The sequence below is a fragment of the Musa acuminata genome, chromosome BXJ3-4, assembly GCF_036884655.1.
Source record: "Musa acuminata AAA Group cultivar baxijiao chromosome BXJ3-4, Cavendish_Baxijiao_AAA, whole genome shotgun sequence".
NCBI classification, from domain to species: Eukaryota; Viridiplantae; Streptophyta; class Magnoliopsida; order Zingiberales; family Musaceae; genus Musa; species Musa acuminata.
The window spans coordinates 35,031,980-35,048,757 of record NC_088352.1 but is presented as its reverse complement, the minus strand read 5'-3'; the positions used below and the strand labels follow the sequence as shown (position 1 = coordinate 35,048,757).

The 16,778-nt window shown below is 37.1% G+C and overlaps 2 protein-coding genes across 7 annotated transcripts; both read right to left on the bottom strand.

The window, feature by feature from the left end:
• Nucleotides 1-732: 732 nt before the first annotated feature.
• On the bottom strand, nucleotides 733-13,255 carry LOC103981410 (pentatricopeptide repeat-containing protein At2g19280-like). Of its 6 annotated transcripts, none has more exons than XM_065145653.1 (9): nucleotides 10,901-13,255; nucleotides 10,274-10,409; nucleotides 10,094-10,161; nucleotides 8,121-10,007; nucleotides 4,185-4,372; nucleotides 3,573-4,010; nucleotides 2,833-3,375; nucleotides 1,415-2,707; nucleotides 733-1,168 (listed from the first exon to the last, which is right to left on the bottom strand). In XM_065145653.1, the coding sequence occupies exon 1, from the start codon at nucleotides 13,208-13,210 to the stop codon at nucleotides 11,084-11,086; it is 2,127 nt and encodes a 708-aa protein (XP_065001725.1). In that variant the 5' UTR covers nucleotides 13,211-13,255; the 3' UTR covers nucleotides 733-1,168; nucleotides 1,415-2,707; nucleotides 2,833-3,375; nucleotides 3,573-4,010; nucleotides 4,185-4,372; nucleotides 8,121-10,007; nucleotides 10,094-10,161; nucleotides 10,274-10,409; nucleotides 10,901-11,083. The 6 variants fall into 6 exon arrangements, with proteins under 6 accessions (XP_065001725.1, XP_065001724.1, XP_065001726.1 ...); XM_065145652.1 differs by having other exon boundaries at nucleotides 1,415-3,102; nucleotides 3,236-3,375; XM_065145654.1 differs by having other exon boundaries at nucleotides 1,415-3,375; nucleotides 8,121-9,416; nucleotides 9,640-10,007.
• Nucleotides 2,505-3,635, bottom strand: LOC135636406 (pyrophosphate-energized membrane proton pump 2-like). Its single transcript, XM_065148094.1, has 5 exons — nucleotides 3,573-3,635; nucleotides 3,236-3,375; nucleotides 2,989-3,102; nucleotides 2,833-2,927; nucleotides 2,505-2,707 (listed from the first exon to the last, which is right to left on the bottom strand). The coding sequence occupies exons 1-5, from the start codon at nucleotides 3,633-3,635 to the stop codon at nucleotides 2,505-2,507; spliced, it is 615 nt and encodes a 204-aa protein (XP_065004166.1).
• Nucleotides 13,256-16,778: the final 3,523 nt, after the last annotated feature.

Sequence of the window (16,778 nt, the reverse complement as noted above, 5' to 3'; positions counted from 1 at the left end):
AATCCAACGTTGAGAGGTTGGACGACATCCTCTTTATCATGTTACTGTTGTTACATCATTGTCCTACCTTCGCTAGGAGGTGACGAGCTAGCATTGTTAAACAAGTACCTTCGCTACGAGGTGACGAGCCTATGCGATCAATAGCTAATCCTCTTGATTGATCTCGACTGGTGGTAGTGGTGGGAGCAACAACCTTCGAGGGCGAACGATGACTCGCTATCGGAGAGGGGGGACTCGCACGAAAGGACGCTATGCCTACGATGGAGGAGAGGAAAGGGCTAGAGAGATTAGAATGAATTCAAAGTGGAAAAAAACGAGAGAGGACCTCAAGACTCATTGCTCAGAGCGTGCCTCCGAAGAGTGCAGAGCATCCTATGCACAAGCAAGGAAGGGATTCGTGGTTGTCTTTAAATTTGGACGAGCAAAAGATCGGATTGAGTTCCACCTATCAAACCGAACTAATCTTAATATTTATGGATTGAGTCAGATCGGATCACATTATGCCTATCAAACTTGATAAAAGGAGTAGATTTTTGAAAAGGTCCCTGACCTTTCTACACTTTAATTAAGATGAGAAAAATAAGATGCTATGAGATTAGTGATTTATCAGGATTGAAGAGATTTTATCACAAAACATCCTATTTTAAGTTTTCATTATCTCTCTCTTCTCAAAATCCCAAATAGACCTTGAAAAGAAATAGTTGCAACTCAGAAAGTAAAGAACATGAATCATATAAAAATTTCTTATATTACTTCATATTAAATATGGGAATAACAATTGAAGCATACCCAGTATCATCGTCAAAGCTCTGGTAACAATGTCTCTCACCCCACTATTACAACTCCTTAATGATTTCTTTAGAAATTTGCTTGAATCATCACTAATGAATAAGTAGGCTGGTTAGTGAAATCAGAGCAGATTAGTATGCCTCATCCCTTTTGTATAGCAAGCATTTGCTTCAGTTAGTCCCATTGTCGATCTTACAAAACGTAGGATCAGATTTACCATGCAGGCTGCACAAAACACAGACGCTCAAACAAGCTACCTGGGATTACACGCTGCTACAATGTTCCCGGTAGGTGCAGCAATTGCAGGAAAACTGATGCATCAAAACATCATCCACTCAATCGACTGAGAAAAAGCAGATTTAGGCCCCAGCTACTTTGCCTGGAAAGAGAAATGTTTACATGTCATGAAGTTTATTCATTCAAAATACTATCTCAAGTCTGCCTAAAAAGCAGACTTAACGAAAAAAGCTGGATTTATGCTGGATTAAGATAGTATTATTTTACACAGCTTTCCGGATCCACATTATACTTAAGAGGATTTGCAGAGAGTAGCAGTAGCTTACAACATGTAAATGACAACAATATAAAACCTATAAAAGGGTTGATGCTTATTAAGGATGCTTACCAGCAAATTTCAGCATACCTGCCGGACAAAACCTCATGTAATTTCAGGATGATGAGTAACTATCAAGCAAGTCACCTTTAAATCCTTTCTCATCATGAAAATAAGAAAACAGCACCCATCACAAATTTGTTCCAATAATGAGAGCAGTGATTACGGATCAATTAAATACATCCAGTCATGCACTGCAAAAAATAAAATAGATCTGTATCTTACCTAAATCTGAAACCCTTGACCTTAAAAGGCATGTATGTATGATTAATCCATGTATTAGTAAAGAATGTAAGCAGTGTATCTCACAATCTTGCTCTATATCAGGAAAAATAACAACTATTTTTTCAATCCAGTAACTACCCACATTTCAAAGAATGCATTGAGGGTTTTTGTATATTTGAACAAATAAAGGTGGGATATCACTAGATAAGATGGGGTGCCATGACCAAAGTGATTGTGGCAAGCATCTTGATGGGAACATGTATTGAAGGACCATAAGTATCTTTGAATGGATCTCCAACTCTGTAAATATAAGAAACTTAGTTCAGCACTTCAAACAGCATAATTGAAAGCACTTGATTTTTCAAAGATCTGAAAACACTATATAGCATAACTTGCCAAAAATGATTCCTACAGACCTGAAGACTTATTTTTAAATAAGAAATATGCTTAATATTTCTTGCACCTAATATAGATTTCAGCATCTAGGGACAAATGCACGGTACTCTTCCATAAACCGCTAAGAATCAGATCTCCCAGTAATTATACTCCCATATATACATTAATTCAATAGCACCGTTAGACCTCTGCTAACTGGAAAGTATAACCAAGTGACCAAAAATTGATAAAATCCTAGGAATGAAATTTAGTGATTTCAGGTTTTCTTTGTTTATAATTTCAGCTTTTTTATCTTGATTTTCTGTTCTTTATTTGTCTTTATAAGTTTAAACAAAGATCTGTCTCCGAAAACATCTACAACAATTATAACCTTGGAAAAAGATATACAGTTTTTAGTTACAAATTGAAAACTCAGTTATATACATGTTGCCTGCAAAAAATACAAAATAAAAACTGAAAAAGAAAGGCAAGAAAAAGAACTTTAGCTTCGTGAACTTTGGCTTTGCCTCCCAAGTGCACCAGTCTCTATATATTTCTTTGAATTATCCCAAGCACTGCCAGCAGTATTTAGAAACAGAGCCAAAAGAATACCAACAACTGTTGCAAACATAAGCATCAAAGCCACAACTTTGGCTCCAAGAAGCTGCTGACCCGTATAGTGGCCCAATAACCTGAAGAAAAGTCCTGCCAACCGAATAAAAGACCAACCTCAAATCATGAAATAGCAGGCGAAACTTTCTGCTTTAATAAACGATAATGTATGCACGAACCAACTGAGATGCTGCCTACTTTTACAACCTAAGACTCACCAATTACCACTGGAGATATAGTTGCCCAAGCACCAGGTTTTATCATTTCTTGTAATGATGCAGATGCCACAATGGCAAATGTAGTCTGGCTTTCTCTGGAGTCCCGGATATGCATGCTATATCAATATCCTGACTCTTTATATCGTCAAATTTTACCTGACATGAGATGTTGGGCTACTCACCATTATACCAGGCCTCTCAATAAATTGTCTACGAACTTCATTATTAACCTCTTGTGCAGTTCTTCCAACAGCAGAGCAGGCAAAGGCACTAAATACAAATATAAGCATATAACCTAACAAGCCTCCTATAAAAACCTCTGGAATTGTAATGTCAAACTACAAATCCACCAGCAAGGATGTTTATAAAGGTTATGCAAACTAAAGAACATAAATATTAGTACCTGTTTAAAAGGGATATGATTGCACTGGAAAGAAGGAAGGTGGCAAGTGCGGCAGAACCAATAGCAAATCCTTTAGTAATAGCTTTGGTAGTGTTGCGTACAGCATCTAAAACATCTGTGATCTCCCAAACACTTTCAGGCTGCAAGAAAAAAAGTTACTGCTGCAACATATTAGATAAAAAGTGACCAATTTAATGCTTTAACGTCAGTACGACCTCTCATCTCTCTCAAAGTTTCAAAGGAGCTGATAGAAGTTGATTTCACAAAAGCACATGAAAAAGAAAGCACTCACACATGTTAAATCAACCATATAAAAATACTCATCAATGATATGTACCTGCTGACTCATCTCCATAATTCCACCACCAGCATTATCAGCTACAGGACCAAACATATCCATGGTGAGAACATATCAATCAGTGCTAAGCATTCCCATTGTTCCTACAGCTATGCCAAATAAACCACCAGTTGGATTTCCAGTTTCATCTACTAAACCTGATGTATGTCCCAGCCAAAATGCTGTGATAATAGCTATGCTTATCACCAGAACAGGAAGAGCTGTTGATTCTAGTCCAAGCTAACACTGGCAATTATATTAGTTCCATGACCCATAGCACTAGAATGTGCTAACACACGAACAGCCTCATGCTTGGAATTAGTGTAATATTTTGTGATCCAAACAAAAGCATATGCGGTAACTGTTCCTACCAATCCACGAGGCAAAGTTTAGCTATGCAGAAGGTGTCTGTTCGGTGTAAAGGAGCCATGAAGTAGACTGTCAAAGATCAAAGCCAAACAAGTAAACAAAATATTAATATCTCAGGTTATAATAAATAGTCGAGCAACCAGAATACAAAATTCGAAAAAAAATACTAAAGTGGAAGATGAAGTGAGCATGAGATATACATGTTAGGTAGGCATTTGTACAGATTAATTACTTATTGCTTACCACACCAAATGTCAAAACAGCCAAAATAATCAAGACAGAATAGCCTTTTTTAAGGATAGCCATTGGATCCTCAATAGGGTCAATAAGTCCAGGATCACGTGTACCCCTGATTGACAGTATTCCAATAGATGATACCACCAGGTCAAAAGAATGAAAAACAAGAGGGAATAATATAAACCCAGATGGATCTGCATAGAAAAAAAGGCTTCATTTAGCATGAGGTTCATGTTAAGATTTGTAAGAAACGCATGAGTTCATAATGTCATAACGCAACAGAAATTTTATTCTCTGGAGCCAAAACATTTGACTTCTAAGTGAGCAAGTTGGAGTTATCCAGAATAACCTGAATTAGTAGGCAAAACCTTAAGCCTATCATTTAATGCAAAACTTGAATGAATGACTATTCACAAAAAATGGGATAAATTGATGGTCCAGCTTGGTATCAGGTTCAGATTAATGTTACACCCAAAAGTAACTCAATTTATTCTTCTATATGGTGCATAAGATGTTTGATCTTCGCCATATAAAGAAAATCTTTACATGATTAAAACAGAATTGATAGAATGTTATATTAACAAGACCTTGTTCTTTATGAATTAAGTCAAATTTTAATCCCCATCCATAAACCATGTTCTTCTTGCCTAGTTTTGCCCAAACTAGAATTTTGTCACTAGAATGATGTTTGATATAAGGATGAAAACCAATCATAAAATCTCACTAATGGTTCTGTATAACCATTCAACTCAAACATCTTCCTGATCAGATTGTATGGTTTCTTAAATTTGCAAGATCCATAAGTCCCAAGTTAGAACATGTTCTAGATCTAGCTCAAACCCAGTATAAACTTGACCAATCGATCTTTTCTAATTATTTTGACAGCCTCCATGGTCTTTCTATTCACTTGTAACATGTTTGACTAGATAGACAGACTACAACGACTTAAAGTATGCATACCAAAAAATTAAAAATGTCCTTGCAGATAGAAAAAATTATATAGGCAGTCTCAGAATCATCAACCAAATTCAAGTTGGTCCCTAAGCTTCAATTTGTAGCAAAATGTAGCTTAAAATTTTCAAGTGTTACAGCCAAACCCTGTCAGAATATTCTGTATGAAACTAGCCATGGTGGTCGCACATGGCACATTAAGCTATCAATGGGCATTGAAGAGGTATGCAATTTCGAATAATACCGTCTGGAACGGGCGGTATGTACCGGTCCATCAGCTTACCGGTACACGGACCACCTGTGTGTGTGTGTGTGTGTGTGTGGGCGATGTCATCGACACGACGCAACGTCGTCGACGCGACGCGAAGTTGCCTTTTATAAATAAATAAATATATATATATATATATATATATATATATATATATAAACGAGGCGACGTCGCCCCACGTAGGGGAAGGAAAAGGCGACGTTGCCGAGGCGATGCAACGTCGCCTTTTAAATATATATATATATATATATGTATGCATATATATATGTATGCATATATATATGTATGCATATATATATATATGCATATATATATATATATATATATATATATATATATGTGTGTGTGTATGTATATGTATCAATGTATCAATGTATACATGTATATATATATATATACCGAACGGTATACCGCACGATATATAGTTTTGTATCGTACCGAGCGAACGTCGAAACTCCGGTACGGCACAAAATTGCAAACCTTGCATTAATTAAACAATGTCTTCTTGTCACAACCTAGCCTAACAGAATAACTAACCTATTAATTTCATTGAGTTTAAACAATTGGCCTAAAATACTTAAGTCAAAGTCCTATTAGAAGTACACTAATCAAATCATTAGAAGCTAATTTTAGCTTTGCCCACATCCATTGTGGGACTTAATTAAAGTATTACAATCTCGCCCACTTAAGGCTTGACGTCCTCATCAAAGCCTAGCATAACCGAGAATCATACCCTAGTATAGTACATGTGAGGTATAGTCCAGTGATGGCTCCACACAGTGATTGACCCTTTGGCCCCATTCATGATAGCCCCTTTCCTACTCGAGCATCTCATCTTGCCTCAATTGTAGGTCGACTCTAATACCAATTATCACGACCCAACTTGATGGGATAACTGATCTATTAAATTCATTGAGTCACTGATTGAAAATTCTTAAGTCAAAATCAATAGTAGTATACGCATTAAATGCTTACAGGTCAATCTTAGTCTTTACCCACTTTCAGTGTAGGACTAAATCGATGGGGATTATAATCTCCATTAGTTAAGGGCTTGACATCATGATTGGGGCCTAGCATAGCTACCATGCGAGGCATACTCCAGTGGTGGATACACGTTGTGATGTGCCCTTTGACACTGTTCACGAGTAGGCCTTTCCCACTCGAGCCTTTCACCATGCCCCAATATTAGATTGGTTCTGATGCCAATTGTCGCAACCCGACCTGATAGGATAATTGGTCTGTAAACTTCGTTAGGCCTAAACCATCGACCTAAAATACTTAAGTCAAAGTTAATAATAGTACACCCATAAGATCCTTACAAGTCAATCTTAGTCTTTAATTGTGAGTCTAAATCAGGGTATTACACTTTTATATTGATATTTGAATATGTTACTTAACCATAGGCGAACAATAAGGAAAGGAGGATTGATGCCTTCTTCCTTTTATCCTTGTAAATTTCCTCTTTTCTATTATTTGTTTGCCATATAAGTTAGCTTTCCTACCCTTATGACAACTTTCCAACCATTTTTGGCAACTTTCTCAACCTCCATATCAACACTCCAGCAAATCTAATCATAGGACATGACTGAAATCGCTTTGAAAGTTTAATCTATTAATTTCTACAAGTTGAAACTCAAGGACCAATTTCGAATTTACAAATGTAATCGATAATTTGAGAAAACCATATGTATAACGTGTTGAGTAGGATTTCAGCATCCATGATGAAAGGTTGACATTTAAAGTTAGTCAAAATTCTTTAAGCCACTTGTTAAGAGGACTCAGGAGAGAAAGGAATGAAGAGGTGAATCAGAATACAAGAATTGAGTTCAAGAAAGTAACCCACCTAAGCTGTAGAACTGTACAAAATTCACATGAATATGCAACAATTAAAATTATAAGGTGGTTCCAATCAATCCTGGCAACAATCTTACAGATATCATATTATAGTATAAATGGCAATAAGCAAATAAGAATCATGGTAATGCTTCAAATGATTATCCACAACAAAGTAGATGATTTAGATCATAAGATACATGAAGTCATAGGAGATGAGCAATACAAAGCTATAAAATTTATTTGACAGCTCTTCAAATATCTAGAGAAGGATTGTGTAAACTTGTATGTTAAGTACTATTTAAGTACCTGAAATACCTATTGCTCAAAAGAACAAATACAAAGTAAAAATTTGAGAGTGGTCATCCCAAAGAAGGTTTTAAGTCTCAATAAAATTCAGGCTTCATTAACCTATCAGACAGGTACAGTATCATTATACCAAGGAATATACAAACCTATAACACATAGCATTATTGAATAAAATTATTAAAAATTAAAAAAACTATAGTGCATCATTATTGAGCTATAGATTTCAATACCTGTGCTTGTTCAAACCAGTAAATATCGGGTGACTGAAACTGATCCAACAGGCATTTAAATATTAATCCTAAATATTAAATTATAATTCTAGATCCCAGAAATTTTAATTTCTACAGAACATCCTCTGTCATGTAATTCTAAAACCTTCTGTTACATTATAATCCACTTTCATTTGCTGAAGTTTCCTTTTTCAGACAATTTCAGAAAATATCTGAATAATGTTTTGAAGATAATTTCATTTGAGATAAACAAAGTCATGGCATGTTCATCATGCAGTTTGTATTATGCAATTCTATTGCTTTTCTCTTCTAATTATGTTTAAGAGAGAGAGGAGATGCAAGAAAAGTTACTATGCATTCTGGTGCAGGTTCTGCTTCTGTTATCCTCAGCTGGAAATTTACAGGGTACTGCATATTGGGTACCAACAATTTGCCAAGAACTTTTATGATGGACTATGCAAATACACTGTCATCATACACAAACTATTTCCAAACTGTCCTTGGTAACTCGCCTGCATTCAATAGGACTATTGTCAATCATCACCTACACTGTATGATATGGGGTGCACCTCCAAAGATGGAACCCATCTGCTGATAACCTTAAAAACATTACTTTAAGTGGTGCAGCATTTGGTACTAGGTTCTCTAAGAATGATCCTGTTCTTGACCACATTTGATAAGGAAACTTGAGCCTGGGTCCTGGTAGGATAGTTCCTGGAGGTTGGTGTTTAGGTCGAAGCCATGGGGACCCATGTGCTGTTTGGTGTAATCCTGATGTTCTAATTCCTCGACATGGAGCAGCACAGCTTGCAAAGACTATTTCAGATCTTCTGCCGGATGGAAAGCTACATTCTCAACAATGTATATGGAGGTGATCCATGCATGAGGTACATTAACTGTCATAAGATCTTTTCATGCTTTTAGTCACTATTGTTTTTGTTTATCATATAATCATGTCTCTCAAATATATATTGTCTTTTGATCAATCCCTCCACCTGAATGCCAATGTTGTCCTCTTCTTTTCTGGCAGGTGACTCTTGCATCTTCTGCAGATGATAAGATCTTTTCATGCTTTTAGTCACTATTGTTTTAGTTTATCATATAATCATGTCTCTCAAATATATATTGTCTTTTGATCAATCCCTCCACCTGAATGCCAATGTTGTCCTCTTCTTTTCTGGCAGGTGACTCTCGCATCTTCTGCTCCCTTATGACGAAACATGAAACCACATCTTGATCTCCAATTTTCAATTTGGGAGCCGCAATAATTGCATCACCTTATTTGTTAACTCAGCTTTTGAATACGTAATTCTAGTTCTCAATTCATCAGATTTGGGTTCTGTAAAAATTTATTCTCCAATGTCCAAATACTGCTAATAAAATGTGGATTCTGTTTGAAGCACTAACTAGTTCGATAAGCCAAACTTGATCTTTCACTCTGCCATGTCATCACAAGCTTCCTTGACCTTTGGAACTCCATCAGCAGTCATCATTTCTCCTTGTGGTACAAAAAGGGAAGGCATATGGCATGATTCATTTCTTCCATGCTGGAATTGGTTGACTTTTTGTTCAAGAAATGAAGCTACTGTTCAAGCTCAATAAATATCTGTGCTAAGCATGCTGGTGCTTGTAACATCACAAATCACCCTAGTAACCAGAAGAATCAGATAAGACCCCGTAAATATCTAGGAACCCAAAAACTGGTAATGATTCTCATATTCTGAGTATTTTTGTGTTCACAGATGCATGGAAGAAACATTTCATATTAATGTGTCCACACATTATAATGGTTCATAAAAATAAGATTGTAAAGGAAGTCAAACATGAATTTATGTCTTTACAAGGGAGATCAAGTCATGGTACAGCATACCATGTTCACAATGTAGGTTGCAGAGTTGCACTTCTGTGCCTTATTTTCCTCCTTTGTGTGACTTCACCACCTCAATTCTTCTCAACAGCTCCCTCACCCTCGAAACTGCCCTTCTCTGATCATCCTTGAGCAGGTAATGTCTGTAACAATCCATACTGTTGCAGTATCCATCGTAACCAAGCTCTTCCATCTCAGGAACTGCTGTTGACTACATTAAAAGCTACCAAGAAGTCTCAAGCACAATGCACTGTAGAAGAGTATTCTGTCACAGGTATCATTCTGCAGAACCCTGAACTCAGTATTCTCCTCACATATCTTCTCAGTGTCTTGGTGGAAGCTCGGCCATGGACAGCCTTGACAATTCATCACTGCATCATGTAATGCTGCATATGATAAGAGGATGAAGCTAATAATGCAAGTACTCAATTCAGAACTCTTGAACTCAAGAGGTTACCATACAACTACTTGGTTCTTAGCAAGTCTCTTGTGATTGTGAAATGTCTTCACTATCCAATGAAGTACCTGATGAAGTAGAACAACCAAAGGTTGTGAAGCTTATGAACACAACCTAAATGTAAAATCTCACCTTCATGTTTCCGAGAATATATGTGTGATTGTGAAATGTAAAGCTCACCTAAATGTAAAAGCTCCTCCGTTTGAATTGAAAGTGGATCAACGAAGAATCGAAGGAAATCGTGACTGAGGTAGCAAATCAAGATGTCTTCGATCTTTGCACAGGGAGGAATTTACCACACTATGGAAGTATACTCCTGAATGGGAAGCAACAAATTTTAAGAAAAAGCTATATTAAAAGTCTGGACAAAAAAAAAAGATACCTCAAAAAACATATGGAAGATATTATACGATGGCTAACATGAATGACCCCAAAGTAGTTGAAACCACTGAATCTAGAAAAGGCTGAGAACCACAGAATCGAGAAAAGGTTTGATAAATATAGGTGCAATTACCAAATGGATCTGTATCCTATGTTCTTTTCAAACAAACAACAAATGTATATTCCTGCCAACCACAATCAAGATCAAAAATAACTTTACCAACTTCTGAATTCAGAAAAGAATTACCAACTCAAAGGAAGATATTAGATCTGAACTTGCAAGAAATAAGCTACATATCTAGGACACAATTAAACGGAGAAGAAAAATCAGTTAAAGGGATAATAAAATTGTCTCTTCTTTTAAAATGAAAAATCCATTTCCAGGTAAAAAATGTACAAATGCATATGACAAATACCGGAACATACCATGCAGTTTTAGTCTTTTTGTTTGGCTGACAACCTTACTGGCTTGAATAGAGACATGTCCACCAAAGCTTCTCTAAGGAACTTCACCCTCATGGTAGTTTGAAGATGGCAGGTGAAACAATTGTTTTAAAGCTCCACCAATCAATATAATGACATCAAAGCACATCTAAAATTCATCAAGAATCAATCATTATATTTTTCAAAGAAAATTTCCTGCATCTTCATGGCAGCATTTTCAGCTGCATTTTTCACTCCAATTTTCTCAAAGCAGCAAACCAGAGCCTCATATGTAAGATTATTAGGAAAAATATCATTTTCATTCATCATGAACATAAAACGGCAAGCTTCACTAATATTCCCTTCTTTACAGAATCCGCATATGAGAGTGTTGTACAATATTAGGTCAGGCTCCAATCCAGCATCCAACATCTTGTGAAATAAAACACTTGCATCTTGCATGCGCTGTCTTTTGCAGAAACAATTAAGGAGAGCACTACAAGTGACAACATCAGGTGTTATTCCATTATTGCTCATGCTACACCATATGAGAAATGCTTCTTCCAAATTTCCATCTTGAGAATAACTGTCGATTACATTGGTAAATGTGATTCTGTCAGGAGAAAACCCCCTTCTAACAAGTTCATTAAAGACTTCTCTTGATTCCTTGACATAGCCTCTCTTGATGAGGCCATGCATGAGAATATTATATGTCACCACATCTGTGGATACACCATCCTTTTCCATGACATCCTTCAACTCATATGCCCTATGCATGTGACCCTTCTTGCTGTAACCATTGATCAATGTATTATAAGTGACAACATCTGGTTGCACACCCTCCATTTTCATCACAGAAAGCATGTACTCTGCACCACAAAGATCATTTCTGTCACAGTAACTTTCTATCAACACTGTATATGTCATACAAGTTGGTTCAACCCCTCTTTTCAGCATTAGAGCAAATGTCTTCAAAGCCTGATCTAGCTCACATGCTCTACAGTAACCATCAATAATAGCTGTGTAATTGAAGGAGTCAGGATCCAACCCCACCTCAAACATCTGTTTGAACAGCTCGTAAGCTTCTACCATATTGCCATTTTTACATAACATCAATATGAAGCTGTTATACACGAAAACATCAGGAATGCCGCTTAGAGAGTTCAAAAGATGTGCGGCATCCACCAACCTACCAGCTTTGCAGTAGCCATTGACAACTGAAGAAACCAAAACATCATCATGAGAGATGCCCAACTGCAACATTTTATATAATAGAGCAGCTGCCTCTTTGAGGAGCCCCCATTTGCACAAGGCATTTATCATCGTTGTATACACAACAACATCGGCTTGGCCACCGTATTTCTGAATCTCAAAGAGCAATTTACAAGCACAGTCGAAGTCACCATGAGCACCGAGCTCCCGGATAAATAAGCTTACGATCCTTACGATACACTGGTTAGAGCCAAACGAGCTACTAGGCATTTCCACAAATACTTGCCATGCAACTTCGTACTGCTTGGATTCCAGCAGAAGCTTGATCAGAGAATTGTAGACACGGATGGTCGGGTACATGCCAAGGTTCCTCATATCATCCACCAACCTAATAGCCATCTTGACCATTCCTTTATCTACGTAACACATAACGAGCATGCTATATACAGTTTCCAAAACTCTCCTATTAGTGCAAGTTTCTCTCAGTACACCAAACACCAGCTGATGCTGTACTCCGTCGCTGTGCTCGTCAACATTCCTAGCAATAATTCGGAGAAGCTTCACTGCGATGTGGTTCATATTCCCGGTGACCGCTATGTGCACCATAGTGGAAACCGCACGGACGCCGTGCTTCGAACCGTTGTACCATTGCGACAGCCGAAAGAAGTAGAAAGCCAGCGCCGCGTCGGAGCTGCCCTCGAACAGATCGTTCAGCAGGGCGACCACATTGCGCTCGCACAGTTCGACTTCGAGCGAATTCGGAGAGCCCAGAATCCAGCCCCGGTGCGAGAGGTTGGCCCGCATCCTCTTCATCATATCGGCCCTGCAGAACCATTGTCTTGACAAGTAGTACCTTCGTCGGGAGGCGGCGAGCCTGCACGGTCGGTAGCTGATCCTCTCGGTGGTTCTCGGGTAGTGGTAGTGGTGGGAGCAGCAGTCTTCGGGGGCGGACGAGGACTCGCTGTCGGAGAGGAGGGACTCACACGGCAGGGCCCAGTGCCGGCGATGGAGGAGAGGAAGGCCAGGGGAGATGGGGATGGAGTCGAAGTGGCAGAGGGCGAGGGAGGACTGCACGGAGCGCCTCCACAGAGAGCAGGGCATCGGGCGTGCGAGCGAGGAAGGGAATCGTGGTTGGTTGCGCCTTCAGATTTGGAGTAGCTCATTAGTGTGGAGCGAACGATTGGGTCGAGTTCGGGTCCGCTGAAGACACAGGATTGGGTCGGGCCGGATCATGTCATGCGTACCAAATTCCCCAACATGTCATCATCCGTCGCGACACAATGCGAAGATTTCACCCTCCGGACCACGGGAAAAGGAGCAAACTCCCCAACAGAGGACTTGATTCTGACTTCAAGAGTCTTTCTTGTCTCCTCCTGTAAGGCAAAGCAACCCACCATCATAACAATCATAACCAAGTAAGGGGAGAAATAGGAACTTGGATTTCACACAGGCACACACAGAGGGAGATTAGCCGTGCGTGGGACACGAGGGTCTGGCAATGTTTCTGTTGCCAACTTTTTGCTTCTCCAAACATTGTTTTGTTTCCTTGTTTTATGTTTTCGTTCCGTGAAAACGCTTTTGGTGATGTTTTTGTTGCCAGATTTTTGCTTCTTTAAACGAAGATTCCAAGACCAAGGCTTGCGAATTGTTTTGTTTCCTTGTCTTCTGGTTTTGTCGCACGAGAACTTTTTCATTTTTTTTTTAATTTATTCTATATTTAATATTTTAAAGGAATTCTATCGTTACTTCCAAAATATTTTATTATACGTTCAAAAATATCAAAGACCAAAATGCCAATTCAATCGAGGACTGGGAGAATTGGATAAGTGGTGAGGACCCTATTAACTATGAAGGAATCTGTTTTTTAGCAGGTATAATTATATATTTTCTTCCCTAATTTATTAATTTATGAATTAAAAAAAAAAGAGGTTAATCAAAATAAAAGATCTAATAACTATATACTAATTCAAATGATATAATTAATGATATTAAATTATTTTTTATAATGCATTCTTTTTTCTTTGACAAATAAACCAATATTTTTTAAAAAATAAACTTGCAAATATTGATATTTTTTTAGACATATTTGTGATTTTTTTTTTTTGTTTTGCAATTGCAAATGTGAAGTAAGTCTTTTACCAAATGTGAAATTGGATTCAGTGAAATTCCAAATAAAAAAAACTTTTGCAGACAAATAAATCTTTCCCAGCATAACCCTGTTTTATTCTTTTTATTTGGATTAAGTGAAATGAATGAATTTTTTACCATAAAGTTTTTTTATCTTTTTCTTTAAAGTCAACGTATCAGCATTTTCTTGTGATATAGTGACCAGTTTAACGGAGCTTTCTACGTGCTATTATTGATTGAGCAATTAATTAATTCGAATGTAAGGAAGTGTTTCCTTTGAATATCAGGAGGCTATTAATCTCACATGCCTTTCATTCTTTTACCTAAAAAAGTTCTGAGTGTTGTTTTTAACGAATGACTCCCTAATTAATTTTGAATATTATTATTCACAACCCTCGCTCTATTATTGATAATTTATTTAAAAAAAATAAAAATATTATATTATTATTTATCGTCCATGTATTATTGGTTTTTTTTTCTCATAATTTCTTATTTTATTCTCATCATCGATGTCGCTTACTGTCAATATCACTCATCGCCGGGTGACACCATCTGATCTCACTCATCGCCCCCTCGATGTCGTCCTCCGAGGAAGAACAGGAAAAGGTGATGGAAGAAGAGATTATATTATATCAATTTACAAATAGATAATTTAGAAATATTAAATATTTTGATGAGCTTATTATTTTGAGACTCCTTACTATTCACAATCTCTTTACTATTTACAAGCCTTGAAAATTAACAAAATAATATTTTATTATTTATAGCCCCTCTAATTTCACTTTTATCCTTTTTTTTTCCTTTTTCTCTTTCCCCACAACCTCACCACTCTACTAGCATTTGCTCTTGCCACTGCTCATGCACTCTCCTGCACACCTGCGTAGTTCGCAAAAGTCTAAAACATAACATCTTTTAAGTTAATATAATTGACACAAAAAATGATATCTTTTCGACTATTACATAATGGACATAATCCTAAAAATATTAAATCATCATAACAAATATCAAAAACTACTCATCTCACCTTATTCAATCTTCAATTCATCTCATTTAGTTGTCTTTTTTATCATTTTATATCACCTCATGATTAATCGAAGGAGGAGATAAAGAAGAAAAAAAAGAAAGAAAGAAATGGGGTTATAAGTTCCGAGTGAAAAGATTTTATTACAATTAAATTATAAATTAAGAACATATATGTTTATTTACTAAAGCCTATCTTAGAAATATTTAATTTTAATATGAAATTATAAATAAAAAAAAGATTACAAATAGTGATCTTTAATTTTTTTAAATGAGATTATAAATAGTAAAAATGGGTTGCAAATAATAATCTCCTTGGTTTTTACCCTAAGAGTAGCTTTTTTCATAAATTGGATAAAAAAACCCTTCTACCCTCCACCAATAGCACCCAATTATCGTCACTTGTGCTATTGCCAACTCCTGCTCTCACCGTAAGTGACAACGCCCGTTGCTTCCTCCCTTTCCCCTTCTCCTCCTATCCTACCGTTCTATAGTGTTGCCCATGGCGATAACCTTATCCCCTTCCTCTTTTGCCTATATAGCACTGCCCACAAAGCGATAATTAGAGAAGAGTTTAAGGTATAATTGTGACAACCTTATGAGCCCCCACACCCCCTCACAAGGCCACAGCCACAACGACCTCCTTATTCCCTCATTTGCTGCTTAGTTAGCCATCCTCTACGCCACCACCTACCGACGAGCCCCCCGTCCCCACCACATCCAAGCGCTCCTCTCGATCGGCACAGGTCCTACCTCTCTATTGCCTTCACCACTTGTGCACATATGCTTGCCCACATTCTACCGATGTTACATAGGCAATAAAGAAGAATGATAAGAGTGACACTCAAATGCGATGCTACATGAAGGGAATGAGGAAGGACTAACATCAACAAAAGGGAGGAGGAGAAGAAAGGAAAAAGAAAAAAGGAAGGAGAAAAAAGGAAAGAGACAACGCCACTCACGATAGATACCAGGGCGACGACAAAGAAGACAACTGATGGAGAACCAAGGGATATTTTTATCAAAATGATAAAAAATACCTCAAATAAAAACTAATTAAGGAAGGTCATTTGACTAAAATTGAGGACCTTTTTTAAGGTAAAATACTTTTTTTCCCTTTTTGGTATGATTGACCACACATCTAAGAGTAACAAAGGACGACCTTATGACTTTGAATATGAAACTTTTATCCACTCATTATAATAATAACTTCTTAAAGTTACCCCCTTTTTTTTACTATTTTTCTAAAGAAAAGTCATCTCACTCATTATAATAATAACTTTCACTTTTTTCCCAATATTTGCACATTGAAGTATAGTTGCAACCCGCTGGACCATGCATATCTGAAACAGTCTACAATCTTTAGATAAGTAAAATTAAAAACCACTAGACATGTTACTTCTAAGAAAACAGGATGAAAGAGGTTCTACTACTATATGCTATAAACTAAGAAAAAATATCAAAATCAGAAATGATATCAAGTGGGCTTGACTTCTTTTTTTTTTATTCGTTTAAGTTTTCA

Coding starts and splice junctions, on each gene's coding strand:
- LOC135636406 (XM_065148094.1), bottom strand. CDS start 3,635: ATGGATATGTTTGGTCCTGTAGCTGATAATGCTGGTGGTGGAATTATG. Junction 3,376..3,572: donor TTATGGAGATGAGTCAGCAG/GTACATATCATT, acceptor TTTTTCTTGCAG/CCTGAAAGTGTTTGGGAGAT. Junction 3,103..3,235: donor ATCATATCCCTTTTAAACAG/GTACTAATATTT, acceptor ATTTGTATTTAG/TGCCTTTGCCTGCTCTGCTG.
- LOC103981410 (XM_065145655.1), bottom strand. CDS start 13,210: ATGCCCTGCTCTCTGTGGAGGCGCTCCGTGCAGTCCTCCCTCGCCCTC.